The 22,779-nt window shown below is 35.2% G+C and overlaps 1 protein-coding gene across 1 annotated transcript in view; it reads right to left on the minus strand.

The window, feature by feature from the left end:
* SYNE2 (spectrin repeat containing, nuclear envelope 2) overlaps positions 1-22,779 on the minus strand; it is a 281,350-nt gene that overhangs the window by 207,167 nt on the left and 51,404 nt on the right. The window contains 12 exon segments of the mRNA XM_010846800.1: positions 1,067-1,240; positions 1,533-1,691; positions 4,520-4,693; positions 6,073-6,222; positions 7,276-7,440; positions 9,173-9,360; positions 9,630-9,708; positions 11,089-11,251; positions 12,089-12,201; positions 12,756-12,920; positions 18,896-19,033; positions 21,319-21,420. Of these exon segments, the coding sequence (XP_010845102.1) occupies positions 1,067-1,240; positions 1,533-1,691; positions 4,520-4,693; positions 6,073-6,222; positions 7,276-7,440; positions 9,173-9,360; positions 9,630-9,708; positions 11,089-11,251; positions 12,089-12,201; positions 12,756-12,920; positions 18,896-19,033; positions 21,319-21,420 (1,770 nt within the window).

Here is a 22,779-nt window from a genome sequence, read left to right on the forward strand (position 1 = left end):
CCCATGCTATACAGTAGGACCTTGCTGATTATCTATTTTATATATAGAGGTATGTATATGTTAATCCCAAACTCCTAATTTATCTCCCCAGCCTGCTATCCCCTTTAGTAAACGTAAGTTTGCTTTTTATGTCTGGTAGTCTATTTCTGCTTTGGATTTACTTCTTTTTATCTCTCCCAAAATGCCTAGCCCATCTAAAATGTTCAGTAAATTTAGTAAATGTTGAATGGATGAATGAAGGAACATATATTTCTCTACCTCTCCAATGTCTAAGGGTAGAGACCTTGTTTTACTTTTATTTCATATCTCCCAGTGCCTCCCAGTATTAATTAATAGTGAGTCTCTGCTTTAGATATGCTTGGACATATCTTTCTTTTTTAAGTATAACTGATTTACAATATTACATTAGTTTCAAGTGTACAACAGAGTGATTGGATATTTTTATGGATTACACTCCATTTAAAGTTATCATAAATAATAGCTATATTTTCTATGCTGCACATATATCCTTGGAGCTTATTTATTTTATACATAGTAGTTTTTACCATTGATTTTGATACCATCTTAAGCTGCCTATCAAACCATGAAGTCAACCAAACACTGTCTCCATGCAAAGTATTACTGGATCTTTAACTGCTGATAAGTATATGTCCCTAGTAACTTTGATTAAAGTATTTTAATAATAATTTTATTTTACATTTGGGGAATTTTAACCGCTCAAAGCTTCTTCACATATCTTGTTTTCATTTATTTGGCAGTTGAATAGGACTAGAATTATTATGTCCATTTTATTGATTAAAAAAGCCAGAGAAATCAAATTCTTGCTCAGTGTCATAGAGTCAGCCATGCTTTGTACACTATATCACTGAATTCATTCAGTGAGTCTACAGTAAAATTTGAATTTAAAAAATCACTTGAATGTTTAAGAGTCTCTGGGGAACAATATAGAAAACTAGGACTTTTTTAAAGTTATGATAACTTCATTATAATTACAGTGATGGAAACATCTTGATTGTAAATGAGGTAGTGAAAAATGCCCTACATGTGATAGTTGAAACAGCCGCACCTTGTATTTTGTAATTAGTCCCCTCTGGCTCTCTTTTTGCCCAAGTAACTGCTCAGCCCTTGTAATGTATGATTCAAGTTCCTTCTGTGTTTCTTCCACCTTCAGCCTGACATCCAGGTCTTGGGAAACATCAGTTGAGTTCTTCAACACAGCTACTAATTTTATCATACTGATCTGTAATGACAGAAAATTGTCAACTTAACACTTGGCCCAACTTCTTAGAAAACTCATAAATTGAAAAACAGCTTGAGTAGCAACTCATATTTTCCCACTAGACATAAGAATATTCTATTTACTATATTGATATTTTCCAACATGCTCTAAATTATAAAGAAATAAAAGGGAAAATTAATATTTTGCAAAAAATTTTCAAACTACAAGGCAATCCCCTTCTCTGTCCTGCCCTCCCATTGACTACTTGGTTTTAAAGACTAAATTCAGTAAATAGGGAATATTAAAGAGAGACCTGGACTTTCTCTTTAGCTTCTTGAATCTTTGCCTGAAGTCCAGCTGTGAGGACATGTTGGAGAGACTCCTGACTTGAAACATGTTGTACATCCATTTGTAAAGTGTCTTCAATTCTAGATACAAGCTCTTCATACATAGAGCCTTTGGCAATAAGATGCTATAAGTAGAGTGAGATAACAATAAATATTCTGATTATATGTTAAACATATTAATAATCTCACCAGGAAATCATAAAAAGTTAACTGTTAATCCAAAATGAGGCAAATTTATATTCTGAAAAAGTTATTTTAAAAATTCATTTTAAAATTTATATTAAGACAATCAGATTCTGAGCAACATAGTCTTTTGTGTATTATTCTTAAACACTAAGCACTTAGATAAAATAAAGACTAGAGGAATACAATGCCGATAGAGAGAAAATAAGTTGAGAGAGCAGAAATAAACCTTAAAGTGAAATTATTCACTTAGTCAAATCAGTCAGAAAGGAGTTCAATAAATGCTACTGGAGAAAACAGCTGTTGGAAAAACATCTTTTTAGAACCATGCTTTTTACAACATACCAAAAATAAATTTCAGATGAATTAGAAAATTATATATAAAACATGAAACTAGAAAGGGAAGAAATTATCCATGAAAACTGATCTGCTCCCTGGGTTTGGAGGGCCTTTAAAAGCAGAAATGACTATAAAAATACAAAAATTTTGTATGTAAAATAAAATAACTTAAAAGTCAACAACTTGGTAAATATATTTGCCATACAAATGAAAATGAGTCATGATTCAGAGAGCTTATAAATTCAATAAAAAAAATACTAAGATCCCAAAGAAAATTCAGAAAATACAAAGACATTATTCATGGAAACAAATGGCTAATGAATATATGAAACACAGTTCAACCTTACATGTAATCAAATAAGTTACAAATTAAAATAATAGGGCACCACTTTTCAGTTATCAAAATAACAAAAAAATTTTAAATTACAACTCAGAGGTGGCATAGGTATATTTCTATAAAATAGAAATTATATTGTGTGATATCAACTATGGAAATATTGATCTTATTTATCATAGAACAGAGGAATTGTGGTGATTTTTATTCTCCTCTTTACACTTTTATGGGCTTCCCTGGTGGCTCAGATAGTAAAAAATCTGCCTGCAATGCAGGAGACCCGGGGTTTGACCCCTGGGTTAGGAAAATTCCCTGGATAAGGGAATGGCAACCCACTCCAGTATTTTTGTCTGGGAAATCCCATGGATCCATGGTCCAGGGGATCACAAAGAGTCAGACATGACTGAGTGACTAACACTTTCACTTTATACTTTTATAAATTATTTAAATGTTCTGAAATGAGCACATTGATTTGTAATTTCAATTTTTTCTATTTTTAATTATAAAAGTAACAAAAGTTCCTGTAAAATACTTCAACAAGAATAGAAGTAGAGCACATGAATAAAAAGTTTTTCTTCTTCCCCATCCCTCCCTTGTCATTTAATCAATCATTTGCATATTCATTTAAAAAATATGTACTTTATATCTACTATGTACCAGGAAATACACTCAGAGGAGGGCTCACAGATATTTTTCTATAGATTTAAAAGTATAAAGTACAAAAGGCAACTGTTTTTAAAAACACTAAAAGTATTTAGAGTTTTAGTATTAAAATACTAAAAACACATGACCCATACTGTTCAGCAACTTGTATTTCTTGATTAACAATATACCTTGATCCAATAAAGATCTACCTTTGTTCATTTTTTTTTTGTTTCATCAAACTTTTTATCTCGTATTGGAGTATAACCGATTAACAATGTTGTGACAGTTTCAGGTGGAAAGCAAAGGGACAAACATATGCATGTATCCATTCTCCCCTCAAACTCCCCTCCCGTTCAGGTCATATAACACTGAGCAGAGTTCCCTGTTCCACATAGTAGGTTCTTGTTGGTTATCTATTTTAAAACTAGCAGTGTATATCTGTCCATCCCAAACTCCCTAAGTATCCCTTCCCCCATCTCCTTCCTCCCAGCAACCATAAGTTTTACTTAACTTTTTCTTACCAGAAGTATATTCCAGCATGTTTGTGTTTTCACTGTTTAACACCTTTGATTTTTTAAAAAATTCAATATTTTAAAAATACTGAATTTTTCATTTCTCACTCATTTATTACACTAAAAGAAATTTCAGTTACAAAAATAAATAGATAAATAAAATTAGAAAAGTACCAGCAGACGGCACAGGTTAAGTTCACATAATATTTTCAGAGCAAGGAAAGGTATTACTCTTATGAACAATGAAACACAGAATTATTCATATACACCTTTTCAAAATGTAGAAAAGAATTTCAAAAGTCAAAAGAATTAAACAAGTAATTCTTTATTCCTAGAACTTGCCATCTTGCTATAATGTATGACATGCTCTATAAATTTCATAGCTGAGCTGGAACTCAGTAAAACCTCAATTGTAACTTCTTTCCAGGAAGAACTGAGTGATATTAAAATACACTCTTGCCTCATTGCTTTTCAATGCGTCAACTGCCTGAGAATAAAGACAGAACAGAGTTTTAACAACATGCAGCCCCCTCCCTGCATCAGGTAAGAAAGGAAAGTGGCTTCCACAGGGGCTGAGCTTTCCAAGAGTAGATTGCATCGTCTCTTATATTCACACTGCCCTGAGCTATAGGAAGACTGAACTCACTCATCTCATTGCCCTCTGATGAAAGAGAATATTTTAATCTCCACTCTGGAGCTGGGAAAATCAGTTCAAGAATTTAAATTCCTCAGGTATTATTAGTCTTCAACTCTATCCTCTGTCTTCAGGCAAAATCACAGCAAATGATCCAGGGTTGAGATTCCATGTCATTTTTTTAAAAAACCCCAACAAAGAAAATTCAAACAGTGGTTTTATTTACTATTTCCTTTAAAACTTTTTATCTTAATCCATAAGCCTACAGCCACAAAAGCTGTCTTGTTAATGCTGTTACAGTCATACCTGCAAAGATTCTTCCACTGAGGTCTCTACATCATCCTGCTGTCTCAGAAGATCCAAAACAGACGTGGTTTCTGCCTCCCAGGTTTCCACTTGTCCAATGAGCTTTTCAACCTCTTTAGCCACTTTCAGTGGCCCTGAAAAGTCTTCATTTTCTTTTTCATGTACTTCCCCAGCCTACAACATTCAAAATTATCACTCGAGAAAATGGTATCATTTACCATTAAATTAATTTAACAGTTAAAGTCTCAAAAACAATGGCTGCTTTTTAAACTCAATGTTTTAATAGCATCTTTATAAAAGTTAGTTAAAATGCATACTGAACTTTTATGCCAAAAAAATAAAAATAAACACATTATATCGCTTTTTTCCCCCTGAGAGTGCTAAATCAACATATTTTAATGATTTAAGATCTACTTTTTGGACATAATGATACATTATGATAATATAAATACTTTAAAAATTAAGAGATTTATTCACAAAATCTTCTTAAGGATATCATTCCTATCAGTTAGTTACTATTATTTCCATTTTACAGGAAAGATTAGAGCTTAGAAAATTATAGTATTGACTCTATAAACACATTTCTAAAACTGGTATACAATTTAATTAAATACAGCTAGCCATTGGTAACAGTAGTTGTGAAATATCAGAATCAAATTTCAATAAAATTGTCTTTTCCCATTAATAATCTCTCAGTATCCTATAAGTTGATATGCTACAGTTTTATATGACAAATTCTTAAAGCTGTTTTTAATCAGATCACATTTTAAATGTATGAGAAAAATATTCTGTATTTTTCTATACGAAGAGCATAGTGCACAGATTCAAGATGTTCCATAATTAGGTCTCCTAATGATGGGAAAACAGGCACTCCATCACAGCAACTGGCAAAAGCCAGATAAATTTATTTCTTTAAAGTTGTATTTTCTTTAAAGTTGTATAAGTTATTTTTCTGAAGGGGGCATATTTCCAAAATCACAGGCGCTACACCATACATGTGTATGATTTCTTGTTGTTGTTCTTTCTTTTCCATATTCTTATCTCTAATCTAAAGTCACCCTCTGAATTACACAACACAGCAGGAAATAAAGATTTTACTTCCCCCCATTTTACAGAAAGGATGCAAGACAGGCCAGAGGCTAGCCTAAAGCTGGACAACTGAGTACTAGTCAGAAGTAATCTGAAGAAAACAGCAACTGCACTTCCACAGCTCAGAAAGCATGACTGCTTCTGTGTGTCTGCAAACTCTTCAGTGAGTTAGAGGCACAGGGCTTTTATTTACTATTTCCTTTCAAATTTTTTATTTATTTTAATCCATAAGCCTACAACCATAAAAGCTAGAGGCTTATGGCTACTGTTTAGGCACTGATGACCACTGTGTGAGGGTACCACTTGGGCATTTTACTGAACAATGACCATACTTTAAGTGTTATCTAATAATCTTTCTTATCTATGTTTCAACAATATGGGTTGTTTTCCAAAGGAAAAAACAGCAAAGTTAAATTATTTCCATATATCAATACAAAGGAACTACATAAAATATGATTATTTACCATAATATTCTGATTGTGGTTTTCAGGAAGTTGGCTTGACCTATCTGTTGAAAAACCAACAGCTAGATTTTCTTCCTTGGATAGCTGAATATTTCCAGAATTGTCAAGAAAGGGCTCATCTTGTAATTTCATAAGTGGCAGGTTCACTTCCTATAAAAAATTAATGTCATGAAATGTAATGTTTATATCTTTTATTCTAAGATATATGATTAAAAACAATTTTTTTAGGGTTTATTAGGAACATTATAAAATTTCCCATACAACACCTCAGTCTCAAATTATTAAGAATAAGAGAATAATCATTTAAGTTCAAAAATTATTTTTTAAATATGTGCTTTTATGAAGCACTATACTAAATATAGGGATTCCCTGGTAGCCTGGTGATAAAGAATCTGCCTGCCAATGCAGGAGACATGGGTTCCATCCCTGGGTTGGGAAGATCCCCTGGAGAAGGAAATGCCAACCCACTGCAGTATTCTTGCCTGGGAAATCCCCCAGACAGAGGCGCCTGGCAGGCTACAGTCTGGGGAGTTGCAAAAGAGTCAGACATGACTTAGGATTAAACAACAACAACAAATATTAAATATAAAGATAAAATTTGCTGTATGTTTTCAAAGGCTTTGAAATCTAACAGGCAAAAATGCTTATGTTACTCTTTAATGGCACATAAAGTTCAACTAAAAATCTATGCTGAATGTCCACAGAAAAATCTGAACATGAATGGTTATATCCGCATTGTTCGTAAGAGTCAAAAAAGTGGAAAGAAGTCAAATGTTCGTCAACCGGTCAACGAATAAACACAGTGCGGCATGTCCATACAGCAGATTATGCTCTGCTGGTCCGAAGGGATGAAGTGCTAATGCACACTACAGAATGAATGAGCTGTAAAAACACTGCACTGAGTGAAAAAAGCCAGAAACAAAAGACTACATATCTTATGACTTCCTTTATGTGAAATACCCAGAACAGGACAATTTTTAAAGCTGGGGACATTGGGAGAAAATGAGGAGTGACTGCTAATGGGTACAAAGTTTCTTTATGAGGTGATGAAAATGTTCTAAAATTGATTATGGTGATGACTTGCACAACATTAAATATACTGAGAACCGCTGAGGAATTCACACTAAATGAGTGAATTGTATGCATGTGAATTATACCTCAAAGAAGCTGTTAGCAAAAAAAAAAAAAAACAAAAAACCTTACAGGCTGAGCTTTTGTAATAAGCTTTCTCCATCTTTTATTCAGCCTCTTCAGTTCTTTAGAAATAGACAATCCAACTTCATCATTGCTGACTTGAAATAAGAAATTTCCCACTTCATTTAAAGTAGTATGTTGTAGATTCCACTGGGAGAGTGTCTCAAAGGGAACCTATATAACATATAAACAATGCAATATTTTAATGACATAATATTTGTCTTTCTATTACTCATAAAAGATCTTCACTGAGCTTGATTTCGAGCAAAAGTAAGTGTGAAGGTTTTGCAGAGATTCTGACCCTCCCTGTTGGGCTACCTCTTCATCCTTGGATCAATTGGCAGCTGCTAGCTGTCTGTCACAGAGAAGGCAATGGCACCCCACTCCAGTACTCTTGCCTGGAAAATCCCATGGGTGGAGGAGCCTGGTAGGCTGCAGTCCATGGGGTCGCTAGGAGTCGGACACGACTGAGCAACTTCGCTTTAATTTTTCACTTTCATGCATTGGAGAAGGAAATGGCAACCCACTTCAGTGTTCTTGCCTGGATAATCCCAGGGACGGGGGAGCGTGGTGGGCTGCCGTCTATGGGGTCGCACAGAGTCGGACACGACTGAAGCAGTTAGCAGCAGCAGCAGCTGTCTGTCATCATTCTTGATCCTGGACTTTTAAGAAGCATGTGATGTTCTTCTATTTTTCTAAGCAGCTGACAGGCTTAGAGCAAAGGTTTCAAATCTTTTCAGTTCATGGCCCCCTTAATGTCTCAGAAATTTTTTCAAGGATTCCCTAAGCTAGAAAAAGTACCAAACACTTCTCATTCATAATAAGTCAGGTCCAAACAGCTTAGTGGTAATTTGTGTGCTGTTCAACAGACAGATGTTGCTTTTCTCCCTCAAATTTTAAATTTACCCAAGAGTTCTCTTTGGTAGCTCAGGGCATCTCAGCATCGAGTTTGGAAATTGCAAGGCTTAAAGTCTTATTTTTTCAAAGAAATGTGAATCTCATTAAAAGACCTTTAAAAGACAGAAGACCTGTTGAAAGCCAAAGATTTGAATTTTGGGTATCAATATAGGTTATAGGGAAAAGTAATGACTCACTCGAATATTCTTTTTGCACTCATACACTTATTAGAAATTTTACTTTCATACGAACAGCCTGTTTTTTGTTCAGTATCTTTAGCTTTTATATGGAAAATGTTTAATCTGAGAGGTTGTCTACACTTATTTGCAACAGAAGAAAGCAAATGAAAGAAAGAAAACTACCTCAAAGAAAAATCATAAAACAGGTTATTACACAAATGGCAAATAAAAACAATAATAAATTATACCAAAATTTTTTCCACACTTCTCCACATAAATCTGAAGTATTTTGTTTTTCTTCCTCTAGAAAGTAAGAAAGCTTTTAGAACTGAAAGGTACTCACCTAAATGTAAAGAAAACTTTCTAATTTATTAATTTATTTTAAATGTATCAGAGAAGGCAATGGCAACCCACTCCAGTGTTCTTGCCTGGAGAATCCCAGGGATGGGGGAGCCTGGTGGGCTTCTGTCGTGGGGTTGCACAGAGTTGGGCATGACTGAAGTGACTTAGCAGCAGCAGCATAAGCTATCCAGTACTCCATGTCTTTTCTTTCCAAGGAATTAAGCAATATATCTTCCAAATGCTATACTGTGTATGTGGGTTATACCTCAATAAAATTCTGTGTGTATATAAAACCTACAGTAAGGAGGAAAATTCCTTTTAGCTATTATAGGAGAAAGAACCTAAACTCTTTCCAATACTTTGGAGAATTTTTCCAACAATTGTTTACTCATTCTTGGTCTCTCGTTTTTGGATTGAAAACGAGGGTATCCAAACAAAACGAAAAAAAAAAAATTAAAATTAAGCAAATGCCATAAGACTGAAAATACCTCTTTCATCTGTTCCTTCTTTGTCTCCTCAAAACAAGCCTTTAGTAAACGAAGGTTTTCCACATAAGTAGCCCAACATGCCAGAACTTTTTGTAGAGTGGACTTCACATTAAGTATATTTTCTCTATACATGGAAAAATGATATTTCACCATCGTATATTGTTTACTAATATTTGGATATTCTCCAGCTATAATGTTAACAAGACAAGAGAGCAATTTTAAAAAACAGTTTTTCATTAAGAAAATAATACTGCTAAGAAAAATATTGGCATACTAATTGACAGTGGTAAAATAAATATGTAAACTAACAGTATTAACAGTGAATGCAAGAATTTTCCAAAATATACATATATGTAAAACCAATTCCTAAAGCATTAAGATACATAAGGAAAGTGAAACAAATGAAATGTTATTTTTAAGTGATGGTCATTCCATCAAAAAGAAAATACAGCTTTACCCAAGTTGTTATGAATTTCTTCACATTTTTGAAACGAAGTTTCAAGTTGAGCTAGGAACTCTTTTTCTTCAATAAATTTCTGGGGGTGGAAATGAAAATAAAACATATTGACAATTTTTTTTAATGTGTCAAGAAATCCAGACAGAGACATAAACATTGATGAAGCGCTTAGGCACCAAAATTTCTTTACAGTAATTAATACTACATATTTGGGTAAGTAGTTCATGAAGAAAGATAGTTAAGGTCAAAGAAACATACATATGAGTATTAGCAATATACAAGTACGAGACCTGACAAAGTTTATCTTAATGTAGTGACACAGTTCTACCTTGGTTTTTCTCATGTCTTTACTAATATTGAACAATTTTTATTAGATATGTTGAGCATGATAATAAATAGATACAATCAATCATCTACCAAAGACCCTTGAGAAATACCATTATCCAAGTTATGTGTCTTAAGCAAGCAAAGTCTTTCATGGAAGAACAGACAATTAAAAGCTCATTTATTATACACTTATGTGGCAACAGTATGATTATTTAAATGAAAAAATGAAAAATCAAAGTAGGAAAAAGAAGTTAAAATACTCAAAATCTAATTTAGAGTGATGATTCCTATTCAGGAATGTACAGTGTTTAAATCATAAACTGAAAATAAGTATTTCCTCATCATGTTTTTCCAATTTTTCCACTGAAGTTCATAATCTTAGATTTTTCTTTCTGGCCCTCATTCCAAAAACGGAGGAACAGGGAACGCACTGGCGGTCCAGGGGTTAGATGCGGCACTTTCACTGCCGTGGCCCCAGGAGCCACGGTTGGAGAACTAAGACACTGCAAGCCACACAACATGGTCAAAAATAAAAACAGAGATACAGGAAGAAGGGTAATAAGGCCGAACTATAGAAATGACATTGCTAGGATGCTTCAGTTTTAATTTACCATATAAACACATATATTTAAGTCATTTGCAAAAATTTTTCCTATAAATTTTAAGAGCTAAACCCCTCCCCCAGAAAAACCTCCAAGACAGAATATACTGTTTTGCCCATTCTTTAAACTTGAAAGGCTAAGATTAAAATGTTCTAAGAAAAACTTAATTTTTGAATAGAACCATATATCAGAATGGGGAAAGATATTAAGCAAGATATCCAGTAGGTGGAAATAGGAATTTTTTTTAAAGGAAGTAACATTGAAACTATCTCTAACTATTTTGTAACTTAGCCTGGTTAACTCAGTTTCTTCTGTTGTGCTAAATAATGTTATTGTCTCCTTCTTACTCTTCTCGATGTCTGTCATTTGACTACCTATAATCTTTTTCTCTAGGTAATATTTAAGCTACCGAAAGCTACCAAGAAAACTCATCTCAAAACCTGAAAAGTTAAGGGATATTGTGCTCAGGAAACATGCAAACCCAGAATCATGGAGAACAGTTGTCTAAGACATGAAATAAAGTAGCTTACATGCCAGTCTTCCAGCAATAATTCCACAGATTCTTTGCTCCCGTATTTGATGTTCCAAACAAGCAATTTTGATTTCACCTCCTCTAGCAAACCAAGAACTGAGCACTCATAGTAATGAAATTCTAAACGTGGAATGACTTTTTTCCCCGAAATGTTGTTGATTCTGGAAGATAGTGCAGGTTTTAGAATTTAATTTAATACGATTGGCCAAATGTGAAAAACCTGTTTGGCATTTTAAAAAATACTGGGGCTTTAACATTTTCTTTTAATCACATGGAACTCAGATGCATCCTCATCTCTTTTTTTTTTTTTAAGTAAAACAAACATTGTGATGAGATATAAACCAGCTATTTCTAAGATAAAAATACCCAACAGAATTATGTTCTGAAGAAATTATTCCCCTATTGAGAACTTCTATGATAAAATGTTAATCTCTAAAACATTTTACTGAATTTGAAAACTTCCATATAAGAATACAACAATAATTTCCACATTTACATATTAACAGCTTTCATTATTAAAGGTAATACCTTCTTACTATCATTCTTTGAATAATGAGAAAAGAGAAGATGATGTGGACAAACACCAATTAAATAATCTTTAGTTTATAGTTTTTTGGAGTTTATTAAGTGCTCTCATATACTTCCTCCCATTTCACCTAGTATTCCTTGTGAGACATGAACACAGTGATTACCATTACTCTATATTTACAAATGAGAAAATGTGCAGAAAGACATAATAACTTGACCAAAACCAAGATAAAGAGCTCAGTTTCTGCGTCTAACTCCAGAACTTTTTCTACCACCATATCCTCCCAGGAAATAAAAGAGGAAGTATGTTATCATGCTACTATTACATAAAACACGAAGGAATTGATATCAAGAGCTAAAGACTAATTGTCAAAAATTATCTACAAATCTGTATTTCCTGCTGCCTGCAGAACCGTGTTAGTGTTCATACACGAAGATGTCAGCAGTGGTGAAAGGATGGTGGTACAAACCGTCTTTTCATTTCCTCCAATTTTTCAGGGGGTACCAAAGGCAAATGGTTTTCGTCTCTATTTTCAAACGCCAGGAGAGTATTCAAATGGCAGTCAAATTTATCCATCAGACTCTGAAAAGAAATTCAGTATAACATGAACCACATTTATTGTCAAACTCTGTAACCAAGGGTTTGTTAACCTCATTTGCTCTGTGCACGCATTGCATCTTTTTTAAAAGAAATTCTAAAGCCCTTACATTTTCAACTAAAATGTTGTGAGTAAATATTTCCATCGTAGATGTTTTAAACTAGAACATTTTACAGAGAGGCAGACTGTGGTTTCTCTGGTAAAAGCATTATCAAATTCTTTTGTTTTTAGATGTATTTTCCATTCAATTGTGGGCTCAAATGCTATAAACCTCACCTATTAAATTCTTCCATATCATTTTAGTGAGAACCCAATCTCCCATGTTTTAAACAGTCTCCCCTCTCCTTTTTGGCCAGACTTTACAGTTGCTTTAGGACTTACTGGACAAATCATTTTGGGTCCCAAAAATCTCCAGAGGAATCACCTAAACCATCCTCAAATACCCACTATATTTCCTTCCCTTTCTTCTAGGAGAAAAGTCTTCCTCAAGAACAGTTCTAACAAAATATAGATTTTTCTTTGTTTCTTCTTCGCCAACCTGGAATAAAGTAATTTTCTCTTGTGTTAGAGCCATGGCTTCACTGTAATCCTGGGAGACTGACAAATCTTCATCTATAAGCTTTTCTACCTCCTGGAGCCAAGTTTCTATTTGATAAAGGGGTGAGGGCAAGACACGATTCAACTCTGTTTGCCACACGTTAATCTGAAAAAAAAAAAGGAAAGATGTTCTTCAGTAGACACTTCTCTAGTTTATTTGTTCACATACAGTATGCTTAAACCTCTAAAGAATTATTTTAAAACAACCCTTTAAACACAATACTTTAATTCTGATATGTTAGTCAAGGAAATACTGATCAATAGGTATATTTCTAAGTATCATTGGCTAGCTGCTGATCGAGAAGATAATTTGTTCAAAAGCTTCAGAAGAGGGTGCAAGAATGAAAACAAATGTTTTGATCAACCCACAATCAGTTATAAGAAGGGAATCAGAAATAGTTACAGCAAGGGGGTAAAAAGTTAGTTGTAAATAGTTACAAAGTGGGGGTAGACTACTGTACTGAACGACCATTTGAAATCCTATAATCCCCTGTCTTCTCTGACGTAACATCTACAGCTAGCAAGCAGATGTATAGGTTATTTTCCTCACTAGCCCCAATCGTCTATTTATATTAGATATCTCTACCACATTTCCTGATTATTTGTCCTTCACCAGAGCCCCCGCCCCTCAATCCCATTGCCTCCTCCTTCCTCAGTCTTCCCACCACTCCTGACATGTGTGACTCAAGCCCTGATTACCTTCTCAGGTCTTTGCTTTTTCTGCCCCTTCTACCTGAATTTTCTCCCTGCTGAGGAACCACCAAAACTCACTCACACATTCATACATTCACTCATTGAGCCAATTAGAGGTACATGAATGGCAATGTGGAGGTGGCTTAAATATGTGTGCTCAAAACTGAAAGAAGCAGAATAACATATAATACCAATTTATACAACTTAATACATGGTTACGTAAATACTTTACTGCATTTTGAAAGAACATATAAACGAAAAGATACATACTAGGCACATCACAATGGTGGCCTAAGGAAAAAGAAGAATGGAAGGAGGGTATGAAGATAAAAGCAAATAAACACACAATTTGTGTGTGTCAGTTGCTCAGTCATGTCTGGCTTTTTGCAACCCCACGGACTGTAGACTTAATAAGTGAATAAAATAGGAGTAGGATCTTGTCCAGATTCATGTGTCATGAAGACAAGAGTAAGTTTAGCACAACTGTCCACACATCTGAGGGTCAACCAGATGAACAGCAGCCACAGCTCCTGCCAGACCCACCTAGTGGGGGAAACAAACAAGTTCATGGTTACAGTAATGTGTGAAGAAGTGAAGTGAAGTGAATGCTGCTTAGTCATGTCTGACTCTTTACAGCCCCATGAACCATAGCCTGTCAGGCTCCTCTGTCCATGAATTCTCCCGGCAAGCACTGGAGGAGGTAGCCATGCCCTCCTCCAGGGGATCTTCCTGACCCAGGGATCGAACCTGAGTCTCCTGCATTGCAGCCAGATTCTTCACCATTTGAGCCACCAGGGAAGCCCATAGTAAAGGGTGGTCAGCAGTATAACAGAGCAAAGGGCTGGGGAGGACCCCACACTGATGATGAAAGCATAAGTTTTAAATTTCTACTCTCTCTTTTATCACAGTTCTACTAAATAAATTGTCAGTATTCTTAGAGTTAAGTTGCTTTTATAGGCAAGAATAGGCAAAAATTAGGTTACTTTTTAAGAATAGGGTTCTTTAATTCATAATTAACTCATTGAAAAACATTTATTGGTTGCCCACTATATACAAGGCAAGTATTAAAAAAAAAAAAAAAACCATTAAATCCACAACGCAAATACAAAGATGTAAAATGAGAACAAAGCTAGGCTCTTTTAAGGCAGTCAAATGGCACTATTCATAAACTAGAAGCATGGAATTTTCTGCATTTTGGTTTGCTTTTTTTTTTTTTTTAACATTATTGAGGTATAACTGATAACACTGTAAGATATTTAAAGTGTCCATGATGGTGATTTGATATACATTTACATTGTAAAAGGAGTCTCACCATCTAGTTAATTAACATTCATCATTTCACATATTTATCTCTTTTGGCAAGAACATTTACGTTTTACTCCCTTAGCAAATTTCAGTGATATAATACAGTGTTAATAGCTATAGTCACCAAGTTTTACATTATCTCTTCAGACCTGAATCATCTTATAGCTGAAAGTACCCTTTAACCAACTTCTCCCTGTTTCCTACCACCTCAGTCCTGGACAACCACTTTTCTATTCTCTGTTCCTATGACTTTCATTTTCTTTTCTTGGCCTCGTCATGCTGCTTGCAAGATCTCAGTTTCCAGGAATTGAACCCAGGCCACAGCAATGCAAGCCCAGAATCCTAACCACTAAGCCATCAGGGAACTTCTAAGTTTGACTTTTTAAATAAAGATTCTGCATATAAGGGATGTTATGCAAGTTTATTTTCTCAAAACACATGTAGCAAAAGACAGCTTTACAATCCTAAATCATTAATTATATGCCGTGAAGCCTCCAGGTGGAAAAAAATGAAAAAGAGATTCTCATTATTATGAATTTTAATATAAAGAAGCTAGGATGTACTTTTATTATATATATATATATGTGTGTGATTTATTATTATTAGCATTTCCCCCAAAATAAACAGAAAACTGGCAAACAACTGAGCAAAAGATGAGCTAAGAATGATACCTCTAACTCAGCTATTATTCTTTTCGCAACTGAAAGAAAGCTGTATGTTTGTTTATTTTTAATTGGAGGATAATTGCTTTACAATGTTGTGTTGGCTTCTGCCATAGATCAACATGAATCTGCCTCGGGTATATGTATGTCCCCTTCCTCTTGAACTTCTGTCCCTCCTCCCACCCCTCTAGGTTGTCACAGAGCACAGGGTTGAATTCCGTATATGCTTTGAAAGAAGACAAATGTGAGTTTTCTGACTGTGAGCTGTACGCTATGCAGCAGTAGGAAGAGGAACGGTAGAAGGCAATATTTGCCTTTCATTCTCCTTCCACTCTTAACATAGAAAACTAGTTCTATGCTTTCTTTCTCAGTGTTGGAAATTACTTTTGAATTTGGATGAAAATTTATATAAGATCTTGTCAGGTCAAAATAACACAATGTGGCTATTTCCTATACAGGCTTAAAATGAAACCATTTATCAAGATACTTTGAGATATCTGTGTCCTCAACCAACTGAACCAGAAACTGGATGGTATTCACTGTTACACATATGATAACTTTAAAATTACTAAGTTTCATTATGTAACACCAAGAAAATGAGTGGCAGTCTGCCTAAGGATTGGATTTTCAAGCTACCATCAATTTGTAGCACTTACTTTTGTAAAATAGTTCTTTTAATGATTTTTCCTCATTATTTTGGGTGATTTTTCCAAATCATAGGCAGCAAAATGAGGCCAGATCTCAGTGGCCTGAAACAGCCTGAACTATACAGACAGCATCTTCTTCCTCTCCTGTCTTGTTGAGGATCTGTAACAGAGTTCCTGCCCTTCACAAGGATCAGAGTTGTCAGAGCTGTGATCAGAACAGGAGCTGATAACACAAGGAGCACTGCCACTTTATGGGAAGATTTCTGGAGCTGCACTGGTCCTTCAAAATTAGGGACTCAGAAAGTGTGGCTCTTTTTAAGCCACTGAGCTAGTGTTGAACACATTTCACAGACGGTGTGATAAACGTATTCTGAAAACAGGCTGTCACTTCAGGTGGTCAAGAGTCTTGAGCAGGGATTGGCAAAGTTTTTCAGGGCCAAAGAGTATTTGTGATGCATAATCTGTTGTAACTCTGTAAATTCACTAAAAGTCAATTAGCCATTTAAGATGAGCAGATTCTATGGCATATAAATCATACCTCAACAAAACTGTTTAGAAAGAATGAAGACAGGACTTTGTTGGTGGTCCCAGTGGTTAAGAATCCACCTTCCAATGCATGAGACATGAGTTCAATCCCTGATGGGGAACTAAGATCCCACATGCCATTGAGCAACTGAGCCTTTGCACCACAACCAGGGAATCCCCAAAGCACTACAACTAGAGAGAAGTCTGCATGCTGCAATGAAGAGCTTGTACACTGCAATAAAGACCAGGGAAGCCAAAATAAAAAAAGACCTGCAATACAAGGTAAGTTAAAAGAAGTTTTCGAGCTGAAAAGAAGTGAGTTCAGAAACTCAAATCTCTAGGAAAGAACAAAGAACAATGGAAATGTAAATAGTTATATAAATATGAAAAACTGATTTTCCCCTTAATTTATTTAAAACACATGACTGTTTTGAACAAAAATTTATAACATGGTCTTGGGAACTATAAAACATATGTGTGTGTCATACGTATATATAAAGCAACCAGTCATAAAAAGTGAGAGATTTGATTGCAAGACTTCTACATGTTGTAAGAAGTTGTACAACTTAGAAGTTTACAACTTTTAAGTAGATGGCAAAAATTTTATAATGTATATTGTAATCACAGTAAAAATACAATATGAGGTAGAGTTAAAAAGCCAATAGCTAAATCAAAATGGGATTTAATATGTTAAAAGTTAACATAATCTAAAACAAGGCAAGAAAACAAAGAATAGAGATACCGAAAACAGAGGTGTGTGTACTTAGTCGCTCAGTCATGTCTGACTCTTTGTGACCTCATGGACTGTAGCCCACCAGGTTCCTCAGTCTGTGGGATTCTTCAGGCAAGAATACTGGAGTGGGCTGCCATGCCCTCCTCCAGGGGATCTTGGAGGAGGGACTGAACCCAGGTCTCCTGCATTGCAGGCATATTCTTTACCATCTGAGCCACCAGGGAAGCCCTCCCAAAAAACAGAGGGGATAAACATTAAAAAAGGGCTTCCCAGGTGGCACTAGTTAGTGGTAAAGAACCTGCCTGCCAATGCAGGAGATGTAAGAGACACAGGTTCAATCTCTGGGTCAGGAAGATCCCTGGAAAAGGGCATGGAAACCCACTCCAGTATTCTTGCTTAGAGAATTGCATGGATAGGGGAGCCTGGCCAGCTGCAGTTGATGGGGTCACAAAGAACTGGATATGACTGAAGCAACTTAGCATGTACACAAACATAAAAAAGCATAAGATGATAAACCTACACTGAAGTATATCAATAATTACATTAAATATCGTGTAAACACTTGAGTGAAAAAGCAGATGTTGTCAGAGTGGATAATGAAGCAAGATCCAATTATATGCTATCTATGAGATGCCCTTTAAATAGAAAGACTCAAATAGGTTGAAAATAAATGAAGGAAAAAGATGTGGCATACAGTCAGCATAGGAAGAATGCAATGATGATACTGATATCAGATTAAGTAGACATCTAGAAAAATAGTCTTACCAGAGATAAACAGTAATATTTCATAGTGGTAAAAGTGTTGATTCAGGAAGACATAACAGTCATAAATGTACATACTTAATAACAAAGTCTTAAAATACACGACACAAAATTTGACTAAATTAAAGGAAGGATTGCTACAGATTTTAATAATCCTCTCTCAGAAATTGGTAGAATGAATGTCTAGACAAAATGACAGTCAAGGCATAGACAATCTGAATACTACCAACCACCTTGTCCTAGCTGATATTTACAGAATGCTATATCAGATGACTACAGAATACATGTTCTTCCATATATACCATATGGTATATACCATAACACATGAGTCAATAAATTTTAAATGACTGAAATCATACAGATATATCCAGACACACATTTATCACTACACTTTCTCTCTGGGTCTGTCCCTACCCACTTGAAGCATCTATTGATATTGACACATGGTCCTGTCCCAAAGCAGAGAGGAGGCTGCAGGTCAATACTGGTAGAACAAGGATTCCGATTGCAAGAACTGATGGCAGATACAAAAACTTTGGATAAGCCTGCAATTTCTCTCAAGAGAATGTTATAAGTTCCTATTCATATCAACCACTACTCAAACGAGATCATGGAGAAAATATAGTAACATTCTTACAACTTTCTGTTGAAGCATCTACCCTGTCTTTTACAGAATTCCTCATGGAAGTCTAAAGCTCTAGTCCAACAAACGAGCTGCCCCACAAAAATGTTCTAATCAACGTAACGCAGTAACCTGGTAGTTGAGACCATCCCAGGCTTCTCCCAACTGCAACTGATCTTTATTCAGGTCATCTACATTCCTTTTTATTGTCAGGACATCCAAAAAGCGTTCTTTTTCTTTGTTGAATGACTCCAGAAAGGACAGCAGGCTCTACAATTAGAAGAATAAAGACAAATGTTTAAACCAGCTTATAAAATGTAATTTGCTATTTGAAGGTCTATAGCTGTAGATTATATTTAAATTTTTACTTAGAAAAAAACGAAAATTCCCTAAATCTAGGATCCTCTCACCAATCCATTTTCTTTCTTCAGTGCACCCTCACGATCTGGGCACCCTTATAGTGACATAAGTCACAGCTTTTGCCTCTACTGGAGTAAGGCAGCAAGGCCACTCAGCTCTAGAGGACAAGTCGTAATAACCCATGAAAAATGTAAGTTTCTCCTCCCTAAATATGTGTTCACAACAAAATAAGAATGAGTGGAAATAAGAATTAAATGACAGCAGTCAAGTATAAATGGTTTTTGAAGTGTCCATGATTTACTGAGCTTCAGTCAATTCTTCCCAAGTCATTTTATACGAATTTTAGAAAATACTGTGTCTTTTGGACTCTGTGGGAGTGGGGGGGATGATTTGGGAGAATGGCATTAAAACTTGTATAATATCATATAAGAAATGAATCGCCAGTCCAGGTTCGATGCAGGATACAGGAAGCTTGGGGCTGGTGCACTGGGATGACCCAGAGGGATGGTATGGGGAGGGAGGTGGGAAGGGGGTTCAGGATGGGAACACGTGTACACCCGTGGTGGATGCATGTTGATGTATGGCAAACCAATACAATATTGTAAAGTAAAAAATAATAATAATAATAATTTTAAAAATAAATAAATAAATAAAAAGAAAGAAAAAAGAAAATACTGTGTCTTTGCCCTCAAAAACTTAATAAATAAATCTTTTCTTGGCATGTATTTGTGTGAAATACTGGTATTTGAGTCAACAACTGCATAAATACTATTCAAAAGATTACCCATAAACTTTGGCCATGTTTCTAATTAAATTTTGTGTTCAAACTGAGGGATAATTAAATTCTTTCTAAAAATAACCTCACATAGTCTTCCATTTAGGAAGCCTGAATCTGTGGTACTTTAGTAAATCAAAGAGAGAGGAAGATACTTTCTGTGGACACTGAGCGCCTTGTTGAAAAAACTCTAAGGGCAGAGCTCAGAGGCAAGAAGCACAAGAAGCCCACGCAGTTCAGACAGAAGGAAGATGAGATCCCTTCCTTTGGTGGTGGCTCCAAACCAAAAAGAAAGGGGAGGCCAGCAAGTCACACAACCCACAGAAAGGCTGGACTGGATTCATCCAATTCCCTCCCTTAACCAATGTGGGGATAAAGACCTAGAGGTGCTCATGCTGGGTAGACCCATGAGAGTTTCCTTTTTAGGATGGTGACCAGGTGGGGAGCACACTGGGTTCTGAGAAATAGACCTGTGGACCTTCACATTGGCTCCTGTTAAGTCTCTTTGAAGATGCAGAGGGAATAACTGCTTACCCTGGAGAAGCATCAGGACACCAAGAGAGCTACAGCTTTAAAGCTAGACTTCATTCAAATCCCACCTCTACCTCATAGTATCTATGTAACTTTAGATAAATCCCTGGGTCCTCCTAAGTCTTATCTTCATCTGTAAAACTGAAATAACAATACCATACTCTGCAAGATGTTATAACATGTAAAATGCTTATCAGCAAGGTGCCTGATATGTAGCAAATGTTCAATATATGGTGATAATATCAGTTGTTATTACTCCCCAAAGGACATGCTGGCTGAAACCCTGCACTGTACTTCCAGGATGGCTCCATTTCTGATTTCCTAATCTTTTTTTCCTTCAAATTCTTTCTGAAAAGCATATTTCTGCTCTAGACCAGGGATTGGAAAACGTGTAGCGTAACAGGCAAGATAGCAAACATCTTCGTCTTTGTGTCCTGGGCCATATGGTCTCTGCTGTTACTATTCAACAATGCGATGAGAATGAGGTCACAAACCATACTTTAATGGGCATGGCTCATATACAATGTATATTATAATATAATATATTCAATAACAGTGTATTCATAAAAAAGGTGGTGGGGTCAAGAGACCAGTTTGCGATTTCCACACTGAAACCTTACTACTCAAAGTTCTCTAAGGATTAGTAGAATCAGCACCATCTAGGAACTTGTGAGAAATGCAAAGTCTAAGGCGCCATCCCAGAACTACTAATTTAGAACCTGTACTTTAACAAGATTTCCCAGAAGCTCTGTCCCTAGAACTCAGCATTAAAACCTGGGAGTTCATTTGGTATTTAAATAATTAGCTCCGAAAGATTTTTTTTCTAAAAACATCCTACTCTTCCCTAAGAGTAAACCACAAAAAAATTGCTGTTTAAAGTCATACTTACTTCATACGTTTTACAGTAGGTCTCATTTTCTGAATCCCTTAGCATTTTCTGTACCTTCTTCTCTTGTAGAGCTAACCAGACCATAGCATCTTTCACCTTTCCCTGTAATTCACACACACCCATACACACACATTTAAAAGTCTATCCTAAATAGACTGATTTTTTTTAACAACAAAATTAACAACTTCAAACAGCAGTGAAATAATGTAATCACTACACACCAGTGACTCACTTGTGTCAAAGAAGGATTTTGCTCATGTAGCACCTTAAATTTTAAAATGGACTGAAACTAGAATCTGAACAGAACGTGCTAAAAGAACAGGGCAATCAAGCTCTTAGCTTTTGGCTCATTCACTTCCATCATTCTTCAATTTTAGAGAATGTTATTCTAAATTATTCATTTATAACAGGCATTTCAGAATTCTGCTTTCCAATAAACCCAAACATGGGTAACTCAAGAAATGTTTACATCTACTAAATAAATGACATCAAAACATATCTTGAACAGTTTAAAGATGCTACAAATAACACTATTAAAGGCTTTGGTTAAGCTATCCTATGGAAATGAGCAACATTTAGATTCTCGTTTAGGTGGTAAACTTGCACACATTTAGAAGCAAAGTTTACTGCTGGGGAATAAAGCCAAAGAAATTACATCTTACTTCGTTTACTTTTTCCTTTAACCTTCGTTTACTTTTTCCTTCCTACTAAGGAAGAGTGTTTCTATATATTTTTGCATCTGATTTCATGGACAGTTGAATTTTTAATTTTAGTTTTTAATAAGAAAATTAATTAGAAAAAAGAAGTTCCTCAGCAGGTCAGAAATAAATGAAGTACATTATAAGCCCAAGTCTCAGCTTGAGTCTCTCCTCCAGAGTCAGCAACAATCTGGCTTGGTGCCTCAAACATAACAGTTGGGAACACATAGTCCTAAATTCGTCAAACAAAATGCAGTAATACGACTGCATGCTTACATGTCTGAGGAAGTAGTTTACATTTAAAAATAATATTGAAAAACATTTTACTAAATTCACAGCACTCATTTATCCATAAAGAAGCAGGTTGTTTACTTTCAGCTCTGATTTTTATGAAATTTCCACTCACAATACTTTGTGTAACTAACTGAAAGTCAAAGGAAAAAACTGTAAAAATCTGATGGAAATTCAAGAGTGTCTCAACAAACAAGGATTAAGAGTGGAACACAATGATTCCATTGATACGAAGCTAAAGAACAGGTAAACTGGAAATATGCTAAAATTAGACCGTGATGATGGTGCACAACTTTGTAAACATACTAAAACCACTGAACTGTACATTTTAAATGATTTAATTTTATGGTATGTGAACTGTATCTCAATAAATCTGCTAAAAATTACAACAGAGAAAAGTCTGATATCTCTAAACTGTTTTTAAAGCCTGCTATAAGTTGTCCTATATAGTGCCTATCTAAATGTTGTCTTA

The sequence above is a fragment of the Bison bison genome, unplaced genomic scaffold, assembly GCF_000754665.1.
Source record: "Bison bison bison isolate TAMUID 2011002044 unplaced genomic scaffold, Bison_UMD1.0 scf7180017864239, whole genome shotgun sequence".
NCBI lineage: Eukaryota > Metazoa > Chordata > Mammalia > Artiodactyla > Bovidae > Bison > Bison bison.